The sequence below is a fragment of the Nyctereutes procyonoides genome, unplaced genomic scaffold, assembly GCF_905146905.1.
Source record: "Nyctereutes procyonoides isolate TBG_1078 unplaced genomic scaffold, NYPRO_anot_genome, whole genome shotgun sequence".
In the NCBI taxonomy this organism is placed as follows: Eukaryota; Metazoa; Chordata; class Mammalia; order Carnivora; family Canidae; genus Nyctereutes; species Nyctereutes procyonoides.
In genome coordinates, this window is record NW_026575126.1 from 60,707,080 (window position 1) to 60,732,083 (window position 25,004).

At 51.9% G+C, this 25,004-nt stretch overlaps 1 protein-coding gene across 1 annotated transcript; it reads right to left on the minus strand.

Annotated features, from left to right (window-relative positions):
* Positions 1 to 1,385: 1,385 nt before the first annotated feature.
* Positions 1,386 to 10,237, minus strand: ZNF629 (zinc finger protein 629). Its single transcript, XM_055341117.1, has 3 exons — positions 10,067 to 10,237; positions 7,434 to 7,541; positions 1,386 to 7,278 (listed from the first exon to the last, which is right to left on the minus strand). The coding sequence occupies exons 2-3, from the start codon at positions 7,504 to 7,506 to the stop codon at positions 4,745 to 4,747; spliced, it is 2,607 nt and encodes an 868-aa protein (XP_055197092.1). The 5' UTR covers positions 7,507 to 7,541; positions 10,067 to 10,237; the 3' UTR covers positions 1,386 to 4,744.
* Between the last annotated feature and the right edge of the window lie 14,767 nt (positions 10,238 to 25,004).

Here is a 25,004-nt window from a genome sequence, read left to right on the forward strand (position 1 = left end):
GCTAAGCTGCTAAGATCCAGTGCTCCAGCGCAGTTCTCCTTCCTGAGTTCCAGACCTAGAAAAACAACACCGTGGGGGTGGGGGTAAGGTCGTGACTCTCCTCCCAATGGTGCTCTATCCCCCAAGTTCCAGGCAACACACTCTGGCTTCTGTTCTCTACCTCAATCTCTACCCTTCTATGCTTTAACCATCTCCTCTACCACCATGTAACTTATATACTTTCCGTCCCCCACTCCACTCCTAACCCCTCCTCTCTGCTTCAGGTCACCTCCTCCAGCCAGTTGCCTGACCTGCTGTGGCAGGTACCATGTCTCGGTCTACAGCCTTTTCTGCTAAGTCTGAACCGATAACTGTGCTCCAGTGCCTGTTCTTTCCCTGAAGTCCCCTCACTTCACTAAAGACTCCTTCTGTGCTGGGATCAGGGCAGGGAACACAGAATGCAGGATAGATTTCACCCCACTCCTTGCTCTCCAGATGGGGAAGAGGGAGAGAGTGACCCTGTCCCAGAAGTCTGGGTCAGAGAGACACAGGGAAAATGGAGACAAAGCTTCCTGGGTGGGACAGAGGCAGGCTACAGGTTAGAGCAAGTGTTGATCTCAGGGGGTCATGGGCAGGCATAGGCCCAGGAGATGGCGCTGAAGCAAGCCTGGTATTAAGAATTCAGCAAGAGCAGTCCCGCCTGACCAGACAGTGTGGAGCCCAGGCCAGGCCCAGGCAGGCCCCATGCTGGGGGAGGAGAGGCTCAGTTGGGTGCAGAGTCTGCTCCCGGCTGTTCTGGTTTCCCTCACTGCCTTGCTGTGATCTTGGGCAAGTGGCTGCCCTTCTCTGAGCCTCCCTATACAGTGAGGGCTCATGGACTACATCCTGACAGTGAGATCTCCACTTGTCTCCTTGGGGTCTAGGAGGCTCTGGTCCACAGGAAGGCTGACTAGGCCCCAGGTGAACCAGGGAAGGTGCCACCAGCTTCTGGAATTAGATCTTCAGAGCTTTCCCTTGTGGCTATCTGGGAAGAGTGCAGTGGTTGTGTCAGAGAGGCCTCCCCTGGGGCTGCATGGCTGGACTAGAGCCAGCCGGGGCCAGGGTCACCAGGCAGCCACCCAGCAGTTGGCATGTCATGCTGGTGGCAAAGCCAGGCACCAACAAGACCTGCTTGGCTCTGCCACCATCTCAGCACATTTCTCCCCCTTTCTCCCAAGGACATGGATTTAAAAAAATCCATAAACCCTCAGGCCTACCTGCAAACAGTTTGGGGAGTTGAGGGCATCTGAGCAAAGGGTGCAGGTGCCTGGGCCGGGCTGAACTTTTGAGGTTACACACACAGCCTGGCTCTGGGGAGGACAGGCTCCTTTAGCTTGCTCCAGGCTTGAAAGAGAAGACAGAAAACACCTGGGAAATCTTATTCCCTTTATTCTCTTCAACTAATCAACATGACCACCAGTGACACAACACTGTTATTGACACACAACACTCAAAAGTGGGGCCTCTCTTCACTCCACGGGGACAGGTCAGGTTGAGTGGGGCTTCCCTCATGGGGGCAAAGGAGTCTGGGGGCCCCCAGCTTGGGAGCGGTATCATGGAATTCCACCTCTTGGTTGTGATGGTTTCAAGTTTCCCCACCATTCAGGATTCATGCCCAGTTCTGCTGTGTTCCCACGTGACCTCCATAGCCAAAGAAGTTTCAAGTTGCACCCTAAGCTCAGATCAGCGTCTACTCTCCCCTCTGGTTTCACCAATGACTCTGTGACCCCGTCTGTTGGGCTCCTCCACCAGGGCACTTCTGAAGTCAGGCCTGCATGGAGCTGGACAAGAGGGTTTGGCTACACTGTGCCTTCTGGATGAAGTTCTGGTGGGCATGCACTGGCCGTCCCCTGGGCCTTTGCCTAATCCGGTCAGAGGGACTCTGGCCACTGCCACCTCCCCAAGCCAGCTCCCTGCTTAGTTCCTCCCAAGATGTAGCTAGCTCTGGGAAGGAAGCACCTGGGTAAAGAAGTTTGGGGAGGTGGGCCAGAGAGAACAGGTCATGACCCAAAGGTCTCCGATTCTGCCCCTTTCCTGCTATGAAACCCCAGATCCCAACTTATCATGTCCGCATCATCCATTCAGTACTGGAGCCAAGACCGCTGGCCCTCACCCGTCCCTACAACATGCGAGCATCCTACTACATATGCTACACCCTAGTCCTCAGTAGGCCTACGGTTGGCCTTTGACCACACTGACACTTCCCCCACCCCCGCCCTGGACTGGCCTCCAAGCCCCAAAGGCTGCTCTCCAGTCTTCTGAAGACAGATTCCTCAGACCTGTTTCCAGGGGGAGCTGTTTCTAGCTTTACAAGGGGGTCTGTCTCTACAACTGAAGTTTCTTCCTACCATCTTAGAAAAAAATCTGCTTTGACTTGGAGGATTGTCTCCTGTTCCTCAGTCTCATGGGACACTCCCCTCTGTTGACACTTCTGTCAGTAGAGATTCGGCAGGCAGGCTCCTTCTCCCCTCTCAGTAGTGCTTCCTGACCTGGCACTTGGGTGGGGTGGGGTTTATGCAGATGGTGACAAGGGTCTCCCCACAATCATCCAAGGCCTGCCTTTTCCTTCTCCCCAGCAGGCCTTGGGTTTTTCCTCTTACAGTGTTCTAGATTTTGATCCTTTGAATTTAAGGTCATCCCTTTGGGGGGCAGGAGAGATGAAGGGTGAAGGGCTTTCACCTGTTGATCTTTTAGGTAATGGAATTAGAGGTTTCTTCCACAGATCTGAGGAATCCGAGCCACCCTCTCCAGGGATGCGACTTCCGAAGGGCCCCCTCACCTGGCATCTCAGTTCTCTGACTCCTGGGCCACAGTGCATGACTGGTGCCAGCAACAGGTCAGGGGGCACTTCCTTTGGGCCCAGCGCCAGACGGAGTTCTCTCCTTCTTTAAGGGCCTCCAGGGTTAGGGGTGGGGTTCTTTTTACAGATGTTGCAGGAGTTTCCACTCAACCATTTCCTAGGGCAGCAGCCTCTCTCCCCTCCTGCCACACACACCCAGTCACGTGAGCGGGTTTGGCTGGGTTAATGAAAGAGTGTGACGGTGTGGTGTACGAGGACAGGAGATGGGCCTGGCAGGGGTGTGGGTTTCTCATCTTTTCATTTCCCTCTGGCGGTTTCTGGCTAGGGAGGAGAGGAGCCACAGGGGTGGGATCTGTCCCCTCCTAAGGCCACGATCGGGCTGGGTCATACCACCTCAAAGAGCTCCGAGTACCAGGGTGAGGAAGGTGGTCAGGCCTCCATATGCTGTTCAGGGACCCATGCCCCAGTCTGCGGGGGTGCCTGGACACCCACCACTATGTGCTGGCTGGCTCATCCCGCCAGCAGCCTTGCTAACAGCTCAGATCAAGAGTGAGGTTTAAAAGCAGGTTGCTGGCTACTCAGAGTGCTCTATTCTGTCGACTTGCTGTCCCTCGTTGTCACAGAGAACCCACACGTGGCTCTCGTTGACTTGGAGAAGAGAAGTCTAGGGAGTATTTAACCACACACAGGCCTGGAGTCTCTGAAGGGCTTTATTCTTTGGAGGTCGACTAGCAGCAGTTCCCCTCTCCACTGAGGACAGAATTCGAGGAAGTGAGCTGCCACGGCAGCAAGACTGGTGGCAGTTGGGTTTCAGGAGACACCTCCTGACAGTGAGACCTGAGAATGAGCAGGAGGGCCCCTCCATCCCTGGAGCGTCTTGGAGTGGAAGTCCCCAGTCCTGCCTGGTTGCAGGGAGGGAGCCCTGGCGGCCTGAGCTGGGATCTGCTTGCACTTGCAGCTTAACAAGCTCCCGGAAATGGGGAGGAACAGGGCAGCCCCAAGAGTTTGCTGGGTTCCTTCCAGACGTGGCTTCACCTTGGTTCACGTTCCTCAAAGCACTCTAACAGAAATCCCTCCCTGCCCCCTAATTTTTTTGTGGTGGTTTCCCAATATTCTTTAAAGTTTCTCTGCACCCCAAACTTCAGCCTTTAAAAAGGCTCGACATCACTTTTTTTTTCCTTCCCCATTTTTGGGTTCTTCCTGATAAGGAATTCCATGGGCCTCTTCCTCTAAAACGCAATCACCTAAGATCAGCCTCATCGCCCAAAGAACCCCCAGGGCAGCAAGCTGAACTTTCTCTTCCTAGCTCCCTGGGTCATTTCTTCTCTGTGGGCCTGGGGGCTCCTTATCACTTATTTTTCTCCTCTCCCCACACTAGTCCCCAAGCGTTTTCCTCAGTATCATTGTCCAAGGTTTCTGGGAGAGAGGCTCCCTCCATACTCCAGGGGGAGAGAACACTGTGGAACAAGTTCATGGGAGGCTCTACTACACCTTCCAAGGGTCACTCCTCTTGAGTCAATGCCATTGGATTCCCTGCACTTCCATGACCCTATAGTTTCACAAGGATTTTGATACAGTTTTATAGGGTTGTCTAGAGACGTATTGGGACCTCTTCCTACAATTAATAGGGTTTTTATCCACTATGGTTTATAGGGTTTTTCTGCTACAGACTTAAGGGCTTTTTTTTTTCCTACATATTTATAGGGTTTCTAACCCAACAGTTTTTCTCTACTGCCTTATAAGTGGTTCCCACCAACAATTTTATAGGGTTTCTCATCACTGATGTAAAAGCACTATTTTTACCCAGGGTTCTTTATCCTCCACTTCTCTACAACCTGATAGGGTTTTCCTCCTTTCCCCACATGATTTTTGGGGAGATCCAGTGTTCCTCTCGGGAGAGAGAGGCCCCTGGTCTCCAGACCCATTTCACAAGGTGACCCCTGGGTGGCAGCTCCTATGGAGGAGGAGGGCTGCTACTTCTGTGAATCCATCTCCACACTCAGGGCACAAATAGGGCTTTTCTTCCAAGAGGGTCTTGGGGTTTTCCCCATCCCCATGGCTGCTGCTCCCCGTGGGGGTGGGGGCCTCTCCCTCACCTTCCTGGCTTGTAGACAGAGTGGCCGGCTCTGGAGGGGGGTCCTCAGGTGTGGGGGACTTTTCCTGGGTGTGGGTCTCCTGGTGCCGGGACAGCGCCAGGCGATCAAGAAAGGAGGCCCCACAATCTGAGCAGCTGTAGGGCCTGGCCCCCAGGGGGCTCCTGAGGTGCTCCAGGAGGACAGAAGAGCTCTTCCCCAGCTCAGAACTCTTCTGAGTTTTCCCACCCGCATGGACTTTCTGGTGCAGCAGCAGCTCAGAGCTGAGGGCAAAGCTTTTTTTGCATTCAGGGCATTTAAAGGGCTTTCCACTCAGAAAGGGACTAGGCCCTGCCCCCTCCCCTAGACCAATCCTATAATCCGGGAAGAGAAAGGGCTTTTCGTTGCCGTGGGTGAGCTGATGTTGGAGGAGCACGGCGCGATCCAGAAAACTTTCTCCACAGTGGGAACAAATGTAGGATTTGGAGGAGAGGAGGCCCAGCCTTTGGCTGAAGCTCTCCTGTCCCTCCGGCGTTTTAAAGGGCTGTCCCGGGGGTTCAGCTCTGCCCTCCGCAGCACCTGGGTAGGAATTCCCTCCGAAAGGGAGCCTGGGGGGTCGGAACTGAGGCGCCTTGGGGGCTGGGTGTGCAATGAGGCCATCTGAATTTTTGTAGGGGTTTTCTCCAATATGGATCCGCTGATGCTGCATGAAGATACCCTCGTCGTTGAAGCCCTTTCCGCAGACAAGACACTTGTGGGGTTTGGCTCCGGGGGGTGGCGTCAGCAGGGTGGGGTCACCCAGCCCCAGCAGGGTGTCACCCTGAGCTCTCCGGGCTGGTGTCTTGCCCCTTTCGTGGACCACCCGATGCTGCTCCAGCTCGTGTGCCTCCAGGAAGGCCTTTCCACAGTCGGAGCACACGAACAAGTTCTCATCCATGTGGGTGCGCACATGGGTGATGAGGTTGGAGCTCTGGCTGAAGCTCTTGCCGCACTCAGGGCACTTGTAGGGCTTCTCGCCTGTGTGGGTGCGTCGGTGCTGGATGAGGTGGGAGCTCCGGATGAAGCTCTTGCCGCAGTCGGAGCACTTGTAGGGCTTCTCGCCCGTGTGGATGCGCTGGTGGCGGATGAGGGTGGAGCTCATGATGAAGCTCTTGCCGCAGTCGGCACAGATGTAGGGCCGCTCGCCGCGGTGGATGCGCTGGTGGTTGATGAGGTTGGAGCTGACGCTGAAGCTCTTGCCGCACTCGGGGCACTTGTAGGGCCGTTCCCCTGTGTGCGTGCGTTGGTGCCGCAGCAGCGTGGCACTCAGCGTGAAGGTCTTGCCGCACACCGGGCACTTGAAGGGGTCCTCTCGCAGGTGAGTCCGCTGGTGCTTGATGAGGGTGGAGCTGTGGCCAAAGCTCTTGCCGCACTCCAGACACTCGTAGGGCTTCTCGCCGGTGTGCGTGCGCTGGTGCTGGGTCAGCTCGGAGCTCTGGATGAAGCTCTTGCCGCACTCGGTGCAGCGGTACGGCTTCTCGCCCGCGTGGATCTTCTGGTGCTTGAGGAGGTTGTGGTTCTGGCCGAAGCGCTTGCCGCACTCGGGGCACTTGTAGGGCTTCTCACCTGTGTGCGTGGCCTGGTGCTGAATGAGGTCCGAGCTGCGGTAGAAGGCCCGCCGGCACTCACCACACTTGTACGGCTTCTCGCCGGTGTGCGACCGCTGGTGCTTGATGAGATTGGTGCTCTGGGTGAAGGCCTTCTCGCACTCCGTGCACTTGTAGGGCTTCTCGCCCGTGTGCGTGCGCTGGTGCTGCACCAGGTTGGAGCTCCAGCTGAAGCACTTGCCGCAGTCGGGGCACTTGTAGGGCTTCTCGCCTGTGTGCGTGCGCTGGTGCTGCACCAGGTGCGAGCTCTGCGTGAAGCTCTTGCCGCACTCTGAGCAGGTGTTGGGCCGCTCGCCCGTGTGGATGCGCTGGTGCCGCAGCAACTTGGACCACTGGCTGAAGCTCTTGCCACACTCGTTGCAGATGTAGGGCTTCTCAGCTCCAGAGGGGCGGCCCTGCACCAGCTCCCGCAGGCTGGGCTCGTTCGCTGGGACCACTGGGGGGCTGTTCCACGTGGTCAGAGTCCCCCACTGCCAGCTGGCCTCACAGGCCTTGGTCCAGTCAGATGGGGTGGGGACTACCTCTGGGGTGGGGGGATCCAGAGGGGTCTGGTGGTCCAAGGGGCTGGGGTGATCCAGTGGGGTTGGGGGGTCCTGAGGACCTGAGGAATCCTGGGAGGGTCTCTCCAAAGGCATCTCTGATGGGTCCTTAAATTCTGGACTCTGAGCTGGATCTCCCAAGATGATCTCCTCCCCAGAACTTTCCTGCTGAGGGCTCTCCTCTTCATTTCCACTCTCGGTACCTACAGAGAGAAAGGGAGTCTCCAGCCCCTATCTCCTTTCAGAACACGGGGTTGGGTTTTGCTTCCCTCCCCTGGGTATCCCCCAGAATCTGGGCCCCTCCCTGCACTGGGGCCACTGTCTTGTAAGGACTGCAGTCCCTTCTGGTGCCCCTCACCTCTATGAGCATCGCTGGGGCTCTGTTCAGGACCCTGAAGACCTGAGCTCCACAGCACCGTGTCAGGCTCCATCCCAGAGCTCCGGACTGCCCGGTGTTCCAGGGACCCTGGTGGGAGGGGCAGGGGAGAAGACAGGAACACATAATGGCAGCGGATCTGCTTTTCTTTACTTCCAAGCTGGCTGGCCCGGGCACTAGTGCTCATCCTGTGAACTTCATTCAGTTCCCCACCTCCCCATTTCTCTGGGCCTGAATTCTCACCCTGACCCCCCCCTCCCCTCTGCAGGCCTGATTCGGCTCCAAATCTTAAGATCACAACTAAGCCGGTAGGTGAATTTAAGAGTGTAATTACAAGCTCATCAGTCATAACCCTTTAAACCCAGACTGGGGGCTAGAGAAGTATCTGACACCCACAGGGGAAGGAAGCGCTCACCCCAGCCCTCTGATGCCCAGAGGCTGGGAAACCTGTTATTTCGCTAATCAGAGGAAGCTCATTAAGACTCTAATTTTCCTCCTTAATGGGGCTGCTAATTGGGACCAATAAACTTGCCTTATGAGCCCAGAGAACTGACAGTGCCTGGAAAACTTGAAGGGTTAAAAAAAAAAAAAAAAAAAAAAAGCAAAAAGCAAGAAAGCAAGAAAGCAATCAGATTTCCCTGAGGGGAAAGGGCCTCCGAAAAGGACTGGGGCCTTTTTCCGTTATCCAAGCACAGAAAGGTCAAGCCAGAGTTGTGGTGGTGATGGGTGGAGCAGTTTGAAGCCATCGGGGGCTTCTGCAGGGATGACCTTGAGAAGAAAATGGGAAGGAGAAGGGGAAAGTGGGTGGAGGCCACCCAGCTGTTGATTCGGTTGCCCATGCTGTCCTTATCTCTCCTGATCCTCCCCACAGACCTGCAAGAGGATCCAGGAGGCAGCTTGTCCATTTTACAGATCAGGAAATCAACACTCAGAGATTTCTCCAAGGTCACATACTGGTAAGTGTGGCAGGTCTAAGACCAGAAATGCAAGGTTCTGGGTCTGGCTTGCCCTGGCCTCTGCGAGGAAGATGACCTTGGGAGTCACATGAAACTCCTAAATGTGGGCTGCTGGCAGGAGACAGCTGAGGAAAGCTTGGACACAACCTATAAGTCATGAGATGGAGAAATGCCCAGGACCACCAGCTTTCCTTGGCTTATTGCATCCAGTGACGATGTCCTGCAGTCTGGGTGGAAGCCCCCCATTAACACTCCCATCCCGGCACCCCTTCTTCTATTCTGTTTGTTCTGTTGTTGTTGTATCCTGTGCCTAGGACGGTGCCTGATACATAAGAGGTGCTTCATAAATTTTGTTGAACGAATGAAGGGGAATGAGTGAGAGCCCCCTTGTTCCTGAAAAACCTGTCTGGTCTAATGCCTTTTAGGTCATTTTGCATGGGGGTTGGTGCCAAAGAAACAGGAGTTCGGAGTGGCCTTCTGGTAAAACCTAGCTTAGCTATCGCTCCAGAAAGGGTGACAGGATTCCAAGTTGAGGGAATAAGGCCGCCAGAGCCAAATTCTAGGTTCCCACAATGTTTAGGTTTTAACAGAGCCCCTGGGGAGGGTCCAGGCTCTGAGTGGCTGTGTGGGATGGGCACTGTGTATGGGGTCAGTGGTGTAAGACATGGCAAAGACAAGGAGGCAGCTGGGAGGCAACCAAAGTGAAGCAGGGGCAGGCTGAACCCTGCCAAATAGCGGTAGGAGATATAGGTGTTGGATTTTGGGAAGTAAATTAATTTCTTCACCTCCGCAGCTCCTTAAGCCACGAAATGCCCCTGCCCCCCCATCTGTAAGTGTCTTTGGAGGGTGGGAGCTGGGAGCGGTGGGAGCGTGGGAGCAGGGCCTCCGCCCAGCTGGGGGCTGCCTCTTCTGAAGAGGCCTGCTGTGCCTGCCCAGAGCAGGTAAGCGCCTCTGAAGCCTCATCGTCCTCATCGTCTGGAGAAACTCAAGCTCAGCGCTCCCGAGCGGAAGGGAAAGGGTTAAAGCCCAGGCCGCCATGGAGCAGAAAAGTGGGAACACCTAGGGAGCCGAGGAGCGCCGGGAGCCCACCCAGGCGCAGGCCCCGGGCACCGGCCTTGCACCCCGGCCGGCCTCACCGCGGAGGGCAGGGGAAGGACGGGAGGAGGAGGCTGCCTCGCACAGAGGTGCGGAGAGCGGCCCAGGGTGACCCTGACACGAAGGCGGCTGCGGGAAGGCAGCCGCCCTGGCCCGGCCCCCCGCGCCCAACGCCCGCACCAGCTCGGCGCGGACCCCGGACCGCTGCTCGGACGGCTCCCCGCGACCCTCTTCCGGCTCCGGGGCCGGAGCCCGGCATCCTGGCCTCCCGCGGCCCGCGGGGCCCCCGGGATTCCGGCGCTCGCTGCGCCCCGGCCCGCCGGCGGCCCAATTCCCTCTTCCCAGAATGCTCACGCCCTCCTCCCCTCCCCCACGGCCAGACCCTCGCGCTCTTCCCAGAATCCTCGGCCCCTCGCGGCCCCGGCCCGGCCCCCACCCCACCGGCGCCCGGGGCGGGGAGGGGGCGCAGGCCCGCGCGCCCCCGCCTCCCGCGCCCCATTGTTCCCGGCGGCCGTCCCGGGCCCTCCGGGCCACCCCCCAGGAACCCAGGCGTCCCCAACTCACGGCTCTGGGGTCTGGGGAAGGCCGGAAGGCAGAATCCAGCCCCAGGGGACTTAACCCCTTGAATGCCCTGACTCGGGGGGCGGGCTGGACGCCGAGGACTCTGGGGTCCTTCTCAAGGGGTGATCCCAGGCTGAGGACCCGGGGACCAGTTCAGGGTGACTGGGACGGAGCAGGAAGTGACCCCAGCTTCCCGGGCCCCTCTAGCCTGGAGTCAGAGCATCAGCTCTATGGGATTTAACCCTTTGCCTCCCGCAGCCTGGGAAAAAAAGAGGACGGGGAGCAGAGAGGTGGCCGAGACGACGCCCCTCTCTCTGTCTCCAGCGGGAGCGGGGCCTCCGGGGGAGCCCAGATGCTAGTGGGGGGGGTCTCTGGATTGCTGGCCACTATCCGTCTCAGAGGGGCTCTACCGGCCACTCCCGGAAAGCCCCATTTCCGATTTGGTGGCTGCTGGTCCCCCGGGGGCCTGCCTTTGTTGGGACTCAGACCCAGGGCTGGGGCTCAGATGCCTGGGTTGTAGGGTGGGAGCACGACAGGTGCCGGTGCCGACAGGGAACAGCCTACAGACTAGAAATGGCTTAAATGGAGTAGTAAGTCCAGGCAACTAGAGTTTGGCCTGAGGGGACAAGGCCAGCTGGGAGGGATTTGCAGCCTGCCTTGCCTCTTCCCCGTTAGCCCCCTCAGAGCTGCAGTGGTGGCTGGAGGGAAGTTGGGTGGGATGTGTGTGTGTGGGTGTCCCTGCCCTGGGGGGGGGGCTTTCCCAGCCACTCAGGGGCATCTGGCTCAGAGCAGGAGGAACCTTTCAAATCCCAAGGCCCAGGTGACCTAGGCTCCCAATTTTTACAGACTTTATCTCATCCCTCCCCACCACAATCTGAGACCATCCCCATTTTACAGGAGGGGAAACTGAGCTGTGAGAAGTGAGGTAACTCACTAAAGGCCAGGTCGTTCGTTACTGCCATTGCCCTTTTTTGTCTGGTGAAGCCCGGGCAGTGCGGGGAGCACGGTGGTGGAGAGATCTCCGAGGGGAACAGGAATTGGGCTTTCTATCCTTAAGGTCTCAAGAAGTTTGACAGTGTGGAAGCTATAGACACAGGAGAGTCACAGGAGAAAGTGGACGGGGCTAGCTGTCCAGGGACGCGAGGGAGCAAGCCCAGGAACAAACTGTGTGTCACACATTGCTGAAGAGGATGCGGTCCCTCTGGGCTACATCTGGGGTGCAGAGAGTGTGGTCACCAGGAGAAGAGGGGCCCCGGGCCCTGCGTCTGCTCGCTTCTCAGCGCTGTCTCCTTCACCCACCCACCTTCCCGTCCAGGCACGTGCCCCTCTTATCTCTGGCTCCCTCACCTGTGATTCCTTACTCTCACCTCAGGGCCTTGGCTCTTCCTGGCCTCCCCTTCTCTGCTCTGTTTCTCACAGCACAGCAGGCAGCAAACCCCCTGACAGAACGTTTGCAAGTTTGCCGTCTGTGTGCACCTGTGCCTCCCTCACACGCATACACGCACTGCACACCGTCACGTCAGCACCACCAGGGGAGGGGCTTGGTCTCTTGGCTTCCCTGCTGTCTCCCCAGCTCCTGGAACAGTGCCCAGCATGTAGTAGGTGCTCAGTTCACTCAACGCGTGGGATGAAGTCATTCTCCTGCCTCCATCCATTTCTGGATCAGCCCCTAGGCGGGACAGATGTGGCCAAGTCAGGTAAAACTGGGCTCTGGCTTCATAATCACATTCATAGTTCAGACAACTTCACCCCACCCCCCCCCCCCCCCCGTCATTCTGAGAGACTGGTAAGGAAGAGGCAGACTGGGGATCCGGATCCGAGTGGTGGATCTGGCCCTCGCTACTGTCTCCTCCCCTGAACCACTGCAAAAGCCTGACCTGGCCTGGGGGCAGTAAGTCTGGGGGGCGGGGAGGGAAGCTGCACCTGGAGGCTCCCAGATTTTGATTTGGCCTACACCCTTTCTGGTGTGTGTGCATGTTTAACTGAATGAATCGCCACCTTTAAAAATCAGTACGTTTGGGGCACCTGGGTGGCTCAGTGGCTGAGTGTATGCCTTTGGCCCAAGTCCAGATCCTGGGGTCCTGGGATCAAGTCCCCCCAGTAGGGAGCCTGCTTCTCCCTCTGTCTTTGTCTCTGTTGCTCTCTCTCTTGTGTCCCTCATGAATAAATAAAATCTTAAAAAGAAAAACATTAGGGCAGCCCCGGTGCCTCAGCGGTTTAGCCGCCTTCAGCCCAGAACATGATCTTGGAGACCCGGGATGGAGTCCCACATCGGGCTCCCTGCATGGAGCCTGCTTCTCCCTCTGCCTGTGTCTCTGCCTATCTCTCTCTCATAAACAAAATTAAAAAAAAATCAGTATGTTTCACATGCAAGTCCAGATTTCCCACTTCTTTGGAAAATCCAAAGATGTGGCAACAAGACCCAAATGTGCACATGGGAGCCACTGGCTGAGCAGTAGCTTCCTTCCTTACAAGGCCACTGGCTTTCCAGTGTTGTCAGTCCCTGTCACTCCTATTGTGTCTCCAACCCTGAGGCTGAGAGGTGGTTTCAGTATATCCATGATCTTCCACTGTTGATGCTCCAACACCCACTTCATGGTAGGTGCTGATTCTGTGCCCCTTGGTGTGCTCTCCAGGTTCAGAGTGGTAAGTATGAGGATGATGTCTTCTGAGTAGTTACATTTATTGAGTATTTACTATGTGCCAGATGCTATTCCAAGGGCTCCATGAACCTTCACAATAATTTGCGAAACCAATATTATTCTGACAATAGAGTAAGTCCCTGGTACACAGCTAACAAGTGACAGAGCTGGATTCAGATCCAGGCACACTGACATTAGAACCACATGGCTACTAACCACAACTCTCAGAATGGCTCATGTGTGTCTGGGACCAGAGTGTGAGCCGCTCAGCCTCGCCATCCTCTCCCTCACCTTACTCCAGGAGCTGGAGAGAGGAATCAATTGGCAAGGGTGTTCAGGCCAAGCCATTCTCCAGCAACAGTTTGCTTGTCCTGCTCCTAGGGAAGCAAAGGGTGCACTGACTGTAGGTGACAGTATACTGTCCTGTCACCTACAGTCAGCTGGGACGCTGGACAGAAAGGAGACCCTCCTGGCAGAGTACACCTGAAAGGATGAGGACTGTTCTCCCTTTGACTTTCCCGGGTAGACCACCGCCATGCTCTTCTCGGCCACAGCTTGGCAGCCTTCCACTTGGCCCCTTAGCCATGTGGGCCCTTGTGTTCTGAGCCCAGGGTTGTGCGAAAGCGGTGAGGTCCTGTAGGTGGACCCTGTCCGGACCCTGCTCTGTCCTCACTGCTCAGTGTGGTGGTCTTGGGCAACTCACTTTGCCTCTTGGAGATTTGGGTGCATCTTTGGAAAGGGGATGAAGTTTGGTTCCCAAAGGGACAGGAGGGTTAAATGAGATACGAGAATTCAGAGTCAGCCAGGGTGCCTCATTCTCTCTCATCAGAGTGCACAGACCCCAGCCCGCTGGGCAGGAGAGCCAGGAGCCTGGAAAGTGTGTCCTGAAGTGCGTAACTTCAGAGGATCTGGGGCCGTGACCTGAGACTCCAATCTTCTGCTCTATGGAGGGGCCATTCTTAGGCAGGATGCAAGAGCTGAAGAGCTGCCACCTGAGAAGCCTGCTTCTGACCCCACTCTTCTCACTGGGACAGCTGCCAGGCAGGGGACCTCTAGCCAGTGCCACCAGGACCAGATGGGCCTTCTTTCCTGGAGATGTGCATGCCCACAGGGTGTATTGGGGCTGCTTCTTGGGAATGTGATCCTCAACTGTAGAACAAGAGCAGGGTCCCAGGACTGGGAGATCCTGTCTGCCTCTAGAGTCCAGGATCGGTCACTCCTCTGCTCAAGAACCTTCAGTGGCTCCCTAAGACTTCTCACATCGAGTCCTACCCTCCTGGTGCCTCCTAACCACCATGTCCCTAAGGCTCAGAGCCACGTCCTTCCTTTACATTCTCTTCCTCAGACATTTCCTGTTCGATGTGGTCAGTTCCAAAAACCCTTCCATGTCAGCTGCTAGCCTTGTCCCTGACCTTGAGGCCTTGTTCTTTCTGTCCATTTGCCTAACAGACCTGTCCATGTCACGGTCATCCAGATTCACCAGCTTCATTGCTCTCCGTGATACCTAGTCATCCTGCTCCCCAAGGCCTGAGCGGCCCTCCTCTGTACCCTGTTCATTAGAAAGTCCTCAGGCCTATGGCACCTTGCTGAGTCTGCCCACCTCTTCTGTCGCCCTGCCCCAGGCCATTGTCATGCCCTGGTTCTCATCCCTGAATGACCACAGTAACTTTCTGACAGGTTCTCCTGCCTTCAGCTCCCTTGGCTTCTTCCCACCCATCTGGTCCCCCAAGGTTCTTCCAAAAAAGCACCAGTGTGTTCACCCTCAGAATGCCTCCTTCAGTCCTTATCATCAGTAGAGAAGGTTTTTGTTTTGTTTTTTAATTTTTGAAAATTAAGAACTTTTATAATTTTATATCTTAATAACTTTGATTAAGCTATAGAAAGTCACATAATTGGGTGAATAATACATATTTATATATTAAGTAAATGTAGGCATGTATAATTTAAAAATAAATATGGGGCATCTGGCTGGCTCAGTCAGTAAAACATGCAACTCTTGATCTCAGGGTCATGAGTTCAAGCCCCACGTTGGGCATGGAGCCTACTTAAAAAATTTTTTTAATAAATAAAACATTAAAGTAAATAAGATATATGTATATTGTTTGTTACTAAGTATTTTCATGAAGGTGTGAACTGAAGTACCTCTGTCATCACGTGTCTGGGCCTCAGTCACCTCATCTGCAAAATGACACTTCAGATCAAATGTTCTCAACGGTAAGAGTCTGACCATATGGAAAACTCTTGTGTATACTTGACTATTTGGAGAGGATACATAAGTGCCTGGAAAGGACAGTGACTTCTGGGGAGGAGGCCTGAGGATCTGGGATAGGAGGAAGGCTTAACTTTGGATTCTTTGATTTTGTTTGATGATCTCCAATTTGTAAAAGTCACTTTTTAAATGGTAAATGTTGGGACGCCTGGGTGGCTCAGCAGTTGAGCAGTTGAGTGGCTGCCTTCGGCTCAGGGCATGATCCCAGGGTCCTGGGATAAGGTCCTGCATCCAGCTCCCCTCAGGGATCCTGCTTCTCTCTTTGCCTATGTTTCTGCCTTGTCTCTGTGTCTCTCATGAATAAATGAATAAAATCTCAAAAAAAAAAAGGTAAATAAATGGTAAATGTTTAGAGTATAAGGCTGGACTGGAGATCATGGGTTAAAATAACACATTGATTTCTTTTTCAGGTTTGTTCTGATCCAAGTCACATTAAATTAAATTCAACTGATTTCCTACCCATATGTGATTCGTGGACTAACCTTCAAGAGAGGTCCCCATTCCCCCTGGAACAGATGCTCTACTGCAGCCTAAGCATGGGAAAGGAGATTGAAGACAGATGGAAGAGAGGATTATATTGTCACACACAGTTACAATACTTAAAAAAAATCGGTAAGCTCCCAAACACTTGAAGCCTGATTCTACCCTTGGCACACCCCAAGGATCCTAGACTTGTGGCTGGAGAAGTCTAAATGCCAGAGCACCTGGTCCTGTTTGAAACCAACCAGCCCTCCTCTGCTCAGTGCCCCCCACCCCCAGTAATCCCCATTGTCATGCAATGTCTGTCCCAGGCTCCACCCCAACCCTCCCCCAACACAGGATGGTCCTGCTTCTGGGGTCTTTCATCAAGTACTGACTCCCTTGGCCTCCTCTAGAAGGCCTCTCCTTCTCCATTCCACACAGACAAGTCTTGTCTGTCTTCAGAGTCCTGTTCAAATGCCAGCCAACCTAAGTCTGGGCCCTGGTATTCACCCTCATTGATTGTTTTATAACGTATGATTTCACTCACATTAAGGCATTTGTTTCTCTTGGTAGAGGCAGTTATCCTCACCTTTTTATTCATGAGGGAACAGGACTTCAGACAGGCAACATGTTCCAGTCACAGAGCATCCATGAAAACTTGGGATCGAGTCTGAGACTTCCCTCCTTCAGAATCCAGCTAAATTCCTCCTCTTCTCTCCTAAACTACATCGTCTCCTAGAGAACTATCCTCAGCTTTTGTCACAAACTGACTGCAGGGATTTCTATGTTTTACTAGCCAACTTGGCCACATCTGGGTACCCTGTATGGTGTTGATATTTTTCTTCAGTTCAGTGTGTTTGTCTTCACTGAAAGAAACATATCTGAGAAGGAAACTCAATGTCAGTGTGATAAATAGAAAATTGCTTGGGATCCCTGGGTGGCGCAGCGGTTTGGCGCCTGCCTTTGGCCCAGGGCGCGATCCTGGAGACCCGGGATCGAATCCCACGTCGGGCTCCCGGTGCATGGAGCCTGCTTCTCCCTTTGCCTGTGTCTCTGTCTCTCTCTCTCTGTGTGTGTGACTATCATAAATAAATAAAAATTAAAAAAAGAAAGAAAGAAAGAAAGAAAGAAAGAAAGAAAGAAAGAAAGAACTGTAAAAACTCAACAATAAAGTCAACTCAATTAAAACATGGGCAAAGAGCTTGGACATTTCTCCAGAGAAGATCTACAGATGGCCAACAAACACATGAAAAGATGCTTAACATCATTGGCCATGAGGAACATGCAAATCAAAACCCCAGTGAGATCCCTCTTCGCGCCCACAGGGACAGTTATAATAATACTTTCTAAAAACCTGAGAGTAACCAGTGTTGGTAAGGATGTGGAGAAATTGAACCCTCATACATTGCTGGTGGGAATGTAAAATGGTGCAGCACTGGAAAACAACTGGGTGGTTCCTCAAAAAATTTCCTAATTTCCTAAACATAGGACCTACCTATGACAGAGCAATACCAGGTCTGTACCCAGGAGAAATGAAAACGTATGTCTACGCAAAAACTTGTACACAGATGCTCATAGCAGCACTATTCGTAATAACCAAAAAGTGGAAACAACCCAAATGTCCATCAAGGTATGAATAGATGAATGTAATGCGTATCCATACAATGGAATATCATTAAGCCATAAAAAGGAATAAATTGCTGCTATGTGTTACAACATGGATGAACCTTGAAAACTATAAGTGTGGGATCCCTGGGTGGCGCAGCGGTTTAGCGCCTGCCTTTGGCCCAGGGCGCGATCCTGGAGACCCAGGATCGAATCCCACATCGGGCTCCCGGTGCATGGAGCCTGCTTCTCCCTCTGCCTATGTCTCTGCCTCTCTCTCTCTCTCTCTCTCTGTGTGTGTGTGTGTGTGTGTGTGTGACTATCATAAATAAATTTAAAAAATTTAAAAAAAAAACTTTAAGTGTAATGTAATAGATATACAGGGGCTGCCTATTTTTTTTTTTAATTTTTATTTATTTATGATAGTCACACACACACAGAGAGAGAGGCAGAGACACAGGCAGAGGGAGAAGCAGGCTCCATGCACTAGGAGCCTGATGTGGGATTCGATCCCGGGTCTCCAGGATCGGGCCCTGGGCCAAAGGCAGGCGCCAAACCGCTGCGCCACCCAGGGATCCCGGGGGCTGCCTATTTTATGATTCTGTTTATATGAAGTATCCAGAATAGGTGAATCTAGAGAGACACAAAGCAGATGAATGGTTGCCAGGGGCTGGGGAGAGGTAGGAATGGGGAGTGGTGGCTTAAAGGGTACAAGACTTCCTTTGAAGTGATGGAGTGTTCTGGAACTAGATAGACATGATGACTATAGATAAATGTATGAGATGTCACCGAATTGTATACTTCAAAATGATTGAAATTATGAATGTTAGGTGAATTTTACAATTAAAAATTCAGTTAGAGGTGCCTGGGAGACTCAGTTGGTTAAGCATCTGCCTTTGGCTCAGGTTATGATCTCAGGGTCCTGGGATCGAGCCCCACATCAGGCTCCCTGCTCAGGGAGGAGTCTGCTTCTCCCTCTGCCCCTTCCCCTGCTCGTGTTCTCTCTCTCAGATAAAATCTTTTTATTTATTTTTTAAATTTTATTTATTTATTCATGACACACACACACACACACACACACACACACACACACACACACACAGAGGCGGTCTGTGCCTCTGTGACAGACCACAGAGGGAGAAGCAGGCTCCATGCAGGGAGCCCGTCATAGGACTCGATCCCAGGTCTCCAGGACCACACCCGGGACTGAAGGTGGTGCTAAGCCACTGAGCCACCCAGGCTGCCCTAAAATCTTTTTTAAAATTCAATATTAAATTATGTTAATAAGTGCCATCAATATATTGTTGCACAATTAGGGGAAGGCTCTGGTGAAGGGGCTCATTTTGTGTCTCTACAGAGGGCTCATTTTGTGTCTCTACAGAGACAGAGGCACAGTGGGAGTTAGGAGGTGATAAAAGCCTCGCACCAACCTGAGACCCTGCCCTAGGTGGAATCAAAGGGTTCTCCTGGGAAGGAGAACAGGAAGGACCACCTTTCTCCTGGTGCTGTCTCAACCCACAGGCAGAGACACCTGATGCCACCTGGGCACACCTTGCCTGCCATGTGGATGCCGGTACAGGTTATGTCACCGGTTCCGGGGACAGATACCAAGGCATTTCCACCTAGACTTAATCCAACAGCTGAAGGCCACATTGCGGGGGCTGCCTGCCCAGAGACGGGATCTTTCTGCAGTTTGTCTGTCCTGAGGGGGCACCTTTCTGTAAAGCACTGAAAGACACCACAGATTGGCAGTGGTCCTCTGTCCTGAGACAGCTGGCAGTGCAAGGGTAGGAACTGGAAAGCTGCCAGTCAGACTTTGTTTCAATTCTTGTTTCTGTCACATTCAGCTGTGAGACCTTGTTCTAATTACTGGACCTTCTCTGAATCTCTGTTTTCTTGTCTGTAAAATAGGGAAATAACCCTTCCAGAGTGTGAAGACTGAGTGAGGTGTGTGCACATACTGACCGTTAATTTTTTTTCCTGGTAGTTACCTTCAGCTTTCATCTTTGGCTTTTCTTTTTTTTTTTTTTTTTGCGCTAGAAAAATAATATAACTAATGAAAATATTAAAAAGTGAAATTACTAAAAAAATGAAATTACTCATTTTTCATCTCCTATTTCAACTATTTTTGCCTTTCGTTGTATTTCTTTCTAAGCTTTTTTTTTTTAAATTTAGTTATAGGTTTTTGTTGCTCCTTGTCTTCACGGCCATAACTTTAATGGCCATCTACACAATTCCTTCTATGTACACCATACTTTGCTCAGTCATTTCCATGTTGTTGAATATTTATACTGTCTCCTGTTTTTGTTCTAATAAAACTTCAGTGAACATCTCTGAGAATATATATCTCTGAAATTTTGTCTGTTTTCTTAAAAGACATTCCTAGCAATAGAAATATTGGGTCAAATCTAGGAGAATTTCCCTGGCTTTGGTGATGCATAACCTTATAATTTGTTGTGACTCTAAATGCAGAATATGGGGCAGCCCGGGTGGCTCAGCAGTTTAGCACCGCTTTCGGCCCAGGGCCTAATCCTGGAGACCGGGTATCAAGTCCCGTGTCAGGCTCCCTGCATGGCGCCTGCTTCTCCCTCTGCCTGTGTCTCTGCCTCTCTCTGTGTCTCTCGTGAATAAATAAATAAAACCTTAAAAAAAATAAAATAAATGCTGAATACTCAGTCTCTGTCTTGCCTAAAGGATGTGAGGAGAGATTTGATTACATGCCTTGCTGAAGTCCATCTAAGTGAAATCTAGAACATTTCCTTGGTTTGTGAACCTAGTAAGTAACGTTATAACCATGAAAAATCATTCCTAATTCCTAGTGTTAAAGGCACTGTCACATGCCCACTCAGACCAGGGTCCAGCACAAGTGAGCACTCGACCCGCCATTCCTTTTTCTTGTTCTCACCTTGTAAAGTATGTGAGAGTACTCTGTGACTACAGGTCTCTATGGCCTTCTAGTGATCTCTGCTTTCCTTACCAGGCTCTGAGGATTTGACTTCTGTAAGATTATTATCACCTGATTAATGGCTTCTGATTGCTAAGAGGTTTTGTTTTGCTTTGTAGACTTGTTCATTTCCAAATACAGGTCCATAAGGAGAACTATGAAGTCAGGGATATGCAGCCTTTCTCTAATATATACGACAGTATAGATATTAAAAAGATATTAAATCAGATATTAAAAAGCCACCCCTAAGTGGGTACCATAAAGGAGATAAGGGAGTCTGGCAGTTGTGCTTGTTTCTTTATTTATACCTTGCTTGGTTTCAGAAAAGGACCCGAGGCATTTACAGAGCCACATATCCAAGGACAGGTGCCTGGCATCTAGTAAGACCCACAGCTGCTCAGCATCTGCGATTATCACTGACTATAGTAGTAGTGATAAAGGGTCATTAACAAGACAAAAACAAAAAACAAAAAACAAACCCAAAACCAGAAAAGGCAGAGGGAAAATAAAGGGGGAAATGATAACATGAATCCAGAGTTGGTGCACAGAACATATGTATAAAACTCTGTTGATAGAATTCCTAAAAGTGAGTTACACATTTGCTGAGCTTTCCAGAGGCCCAAGCAGAAGTTGGTTAGGTAATTCATGTGAGGTTCGGGAGAAAGTTCTGTCAGTCCTCATCAAAATGACATTTTGTAATTCAGAGGACCATGTCTTCAACCCTATCCCCTAATTATCCCCTGCTTTTAAAGCCTCTGTTACAAATCACATACCCCGGCCTTACGCAACCCCAATAAGGGGATTAGCTACAACATATGTCCTTTGGCTCTAGGGGGTTGGTAGATACACATATTTCCTCCTTGCCAGCCCCAGGAGCCATTCACAAAGAATAGAACAGGGTGGCCCTTGAGATATACACTGGCAAGAAGATGGTTTTGGTTCCCATTGTATGGGGATGATATGTGGAGTGTCCGCTGTTTGGTTTTTCACCCTTGAGATCCGACCACCTGGTTTGGAGAAAGCCTGCCTTTCACAGGGGCAATCAAGCTGTGCTTGTGTCCAGCTGTTCTGTCTCCATATCATCTCCCTGAGAAATCAGGGGTCTAGGGCCTATAATCCCAGAGGGCTTGGATTTGACCGTCTTCCTTTCATTTTAGCTAACATCTTTTGTGCCAAGCATTTGACATGAATTATTTTAGTTTTACCATAACTCTGGCAGGTAGCTATTGCTGCCCCTTTTTTACACTGACACAATAAAATTTCAGAGATATACGAAGTGCCTTCCCCAAGGTTACCCTGCTAGTAAGAGCTGTGATTTAATGCAGTCCTGTAGGATTCGAGATTCTTATTCTTCCCTGCACCAGGCCATCTTGTGAATCATCTATCCGATGGTCTGATTTAGGATTCCAAATGAGTTAAACATCAAGATTTCCGACCTTTGGGTTGTGTTATTAATATCCTTCCCTTGTTTTGAAAACTGGTAGGTACTTCATTGGTCTGTTTCCAGATTTTGTATCTCTTCTCCAATGAGTCAGGTGTCAATTGCTCATTGGCGATTTTTCTCATTTTACTTCTCCAAGTCAGCTCAGGAGATGAGGATTGTGTCAAAGATTAATGCTCTTTAAAATTTTTTTACCTCTAATATCTAACTATTTCCTCTTACCAGTGTTTGTTATAAAAGAAATCTCAGGGGTGCCTGGGTGGCTCAGTCAGTTAAGCAAATGCCTTTGCTCAGGTCATGATCCCAGGATCCTGGGATTGAGCCCTGCCTGCATCAGGGCCCTGCTCACTGGGGAGTATGCTTCTTCTTCTGCCCCTCCCCCAGCTCATGCTTTCATTCTCTCTCTCTTTCTCTCTGAAATAAATAAATAATTTTTTTAAAACCCCAAGAAATCTCATAATAAAAAAAAAACAACAACCCATGAAACACTATTTTTAACCTAAGAGGTTTGCAAATATAGTTTGCTTATAGACTATGTAGAGAATCAGGCACTCTCAAACATTAGTAGAGAGCAAACATCTGCACTGCCTCTTTTAGGGGAAGGAAAATTTGGCAACACTGATCAAAATTTAAAATGTGCACACCCTTTGACCCGACAACTCCACTTCTAGAGCCGACAGGCATGGTGGCACGTGCACACAAAGATGTGTTCACAGTGCTATTCAGCAAAATGTTGCTTCTGTAGCAAAAGACTGAATATAATCTACATGTCCACTAACAGGGAAGTCAACTGAATAAATTATGGCATATCTATATACCAGAATACTCAGCAGCTGTGAAAATAGGAAGCAGCCATGTACAGACCGACACGAGATATTCTCCAAAATACGCTGTTATGTGAAAGAAGCAAGGGGAAAAGCAAGTGACTGCAGTGCATTATCATATTTGTGTTTTTCTAAAAGGAGACACTTGCATATACATAGACTATATTTAGAAAGACACACAAGAAATCAGTCACAGTGCTCAGGAGACGATGACGGGGGCCCGGGACAGGCAGAGGCAGGAGGGCAGCCCGTTTTTCCTTTTTTGCCTTTGTATATTATGTGAATTTTTCCCCCTAAATATAAAAAGAAGTGAAAAAGAAAAATGTAGGGGCGGCTGAGTGGCTCAGATGGTGAGGCATCTGCCTTTGGGTCAGGTCATGATCTCAGGGTCCTGGGATCAAGCCCCACATCAGGCTCCCTGCCCAGGAAGGGAGCCCACTCCTCCCTCTGCCTTGCCTGCTGCTCCCTTTGCTGCACACACACTCTCTCTCTGTCAAATAAATAAAATTTTAAAAAAGAAAATTTAAAAAAGTAACCTTATTAGAAAACCTCTATCCTGTGTTATAAGGGCATGATTTTTCTCGCTGAAGAAAGTGAATATGGCCCTTAGACCAGAGAGGCGCCGGACTCCTCATCGCACCCTTGGGTATGTGACATGAGATACCCAGAGCCCTGTTCTGACTAAACCACTAACTTGTGGAGTGACCCTGGGAAAACCTCACACTTCCCTGGTATTAGGGTGCAGAGGACAAAATGGACAATGTCCTGCCCTCCAAAAGCTTAAACTAGGTAGAGCTTGTGGCGTGGCCAAGGGTGTGGAGGTGAGAAAGTCTCTGGTTCTTCATCTCTCAGGGCCACCCACCCCTGGCCCTCACAGCTCTCATGCTGGGACTCTCCCCAGCTGCCTTCCTGCAAGACTATCAAGGTACTAAATGTCTAGCAAACGAAAGGCAAGGACAGCCTGACCATGTCCTCCAGGCTCCATGAACCCTAATGAAAGGCTATTAGTACTAAACATTGGAGCCCAGCGGAAACTGCCCAGAAGGACCCTGAGAAGCAGGGAGAAATGGCAGGCCGGACTGGTCCCTGAGGTTCCCACAGGTTGTGTCAAAGTTTGGACTGCTTGGTAATCATTTTTGCACATGAAAACATGAATTTACTTTATCCTTAAAAAATAAGGGTGCCTGGGGGCGCATGGGTTGCTCAGTTGGTTGAGCATCCAACTTTTGGTTTCTTCCCAGGTGGTGATCTCAAGGTCAGGAAATCCAGCCCCTCATGGGCCTCTGCACTCAGAGTGGAGTCTGCTTGAGGCTCTCTGTCTCCCTCTCCCTCTGCTCTTCCCCCTGCGTGCTCTGTCTAAAATCAATCAATCAATCATTAAAAAAAAAAAATAGGGGTGCCTGGCTGGCTCAGTCAGAAGAGCATGTGACTCTTGATCTCCAGGTGGTGAGTTCCAGCCCCAAGTTGAGTGTAGAGATTGTTAAAATAATAATAATAATAATAAACTTTAAAATATATATTTCCTCAGTGCCTTTCTCTCTTTGGATGTCTGCAACTTGCTTCTTTTGAAGGTCACAGTATACTTGTCGTTAAGCAAGGAGAGCATCCTTGCTGGGGCAGCGCCTTCATTACTGAGATCAGCCTGGTTGGGAACTGGGTGGTTTTGCACAGCCTCCTCAACTCTGGACTAGCGGGGCATCCGGGTCTGACAGCATTATTGCTTTCGGTTCAGAATTTCCAGAAAAGGTTTCCAAAATCAGAGCTGCAGTGTGGAGGAGAAGAAAAGTCATGCGCCCTGCAGTCAGAGGGCCTTGAGTTCAAACCCTACGCCCACATCCCCTCAGTTCCTAACTCCCTCCATAACATGGGAATACTAATACTGCCTTCACAGACCTGCCCTAGGGCTGTAGAGACAGGTGTGTCAGGAAGCCAGCACAAAGAAGGGCCTCCATAAACACCAGCTCTTATCATGTCCATCACGTTCTTCATTCTCATGCCACAAGACTGACCCTCGCGCACCTGCCTTTTTCCAAAGGGCGCAGTAAAAATCGTAGCAATGACGACTAGCATTTACTGAGCACTGATTAAGCGACAGACCCTCTTCTAAGTCCTTTACGCGCTCACTGAATCCTTACAGCCTCCTTTGCGGTAGATACGGGGATTTCACAGATCGGCCAGCAGAGGCTCAGAGAGGTTCAATAACCTGCCCGAGGCGGCCCAGCACCTCAGCCGAGCAGGCCCATGAGCCCAGCGAGTCGGGCGCTGTCCTTTAGATAAGGGCACGTTCGGTTCGCGGACCGAACCGAACGGTTGCGCAGGGAGAACACAAGTCAACTCAGCCCTTAGCGGGGCCGAAGGGGTTATTCCCACTGAGACGCCGGCGCCGGGGGCTGCTAGAGAGGCTGTGCCAGGGGCGGGAAGAGCGCGCACTTCCGGCCGCCGCCGGACTCGGGGCGCCCCGGGGCCGGCTCGCAGATCGGGGCGCGCGGGGCGGCCTCGGGGCGCAGAGGGCGGGGCCCCCGGGGCTCCAGAGCGGGAGCGCCGAGCGCGGAGGTGACGGATCGTGGCCGCCCGGCGGCTCCTGGCCTTTCCCCGAAGGCAGGCGGGCGGGCGGTCCCCCCTCCCCGGGACCCCGACCTTCCCCCCCCCCCCCCGGGACCCCGAGCCTCCGGGAGCCCCGGCTCCGAGAGCGCCTGCGCCTTCCGCCCCCTCCCCGGTGCCGGCCTGTCCGCCTCCCCCTTGGTCCCCACAGCC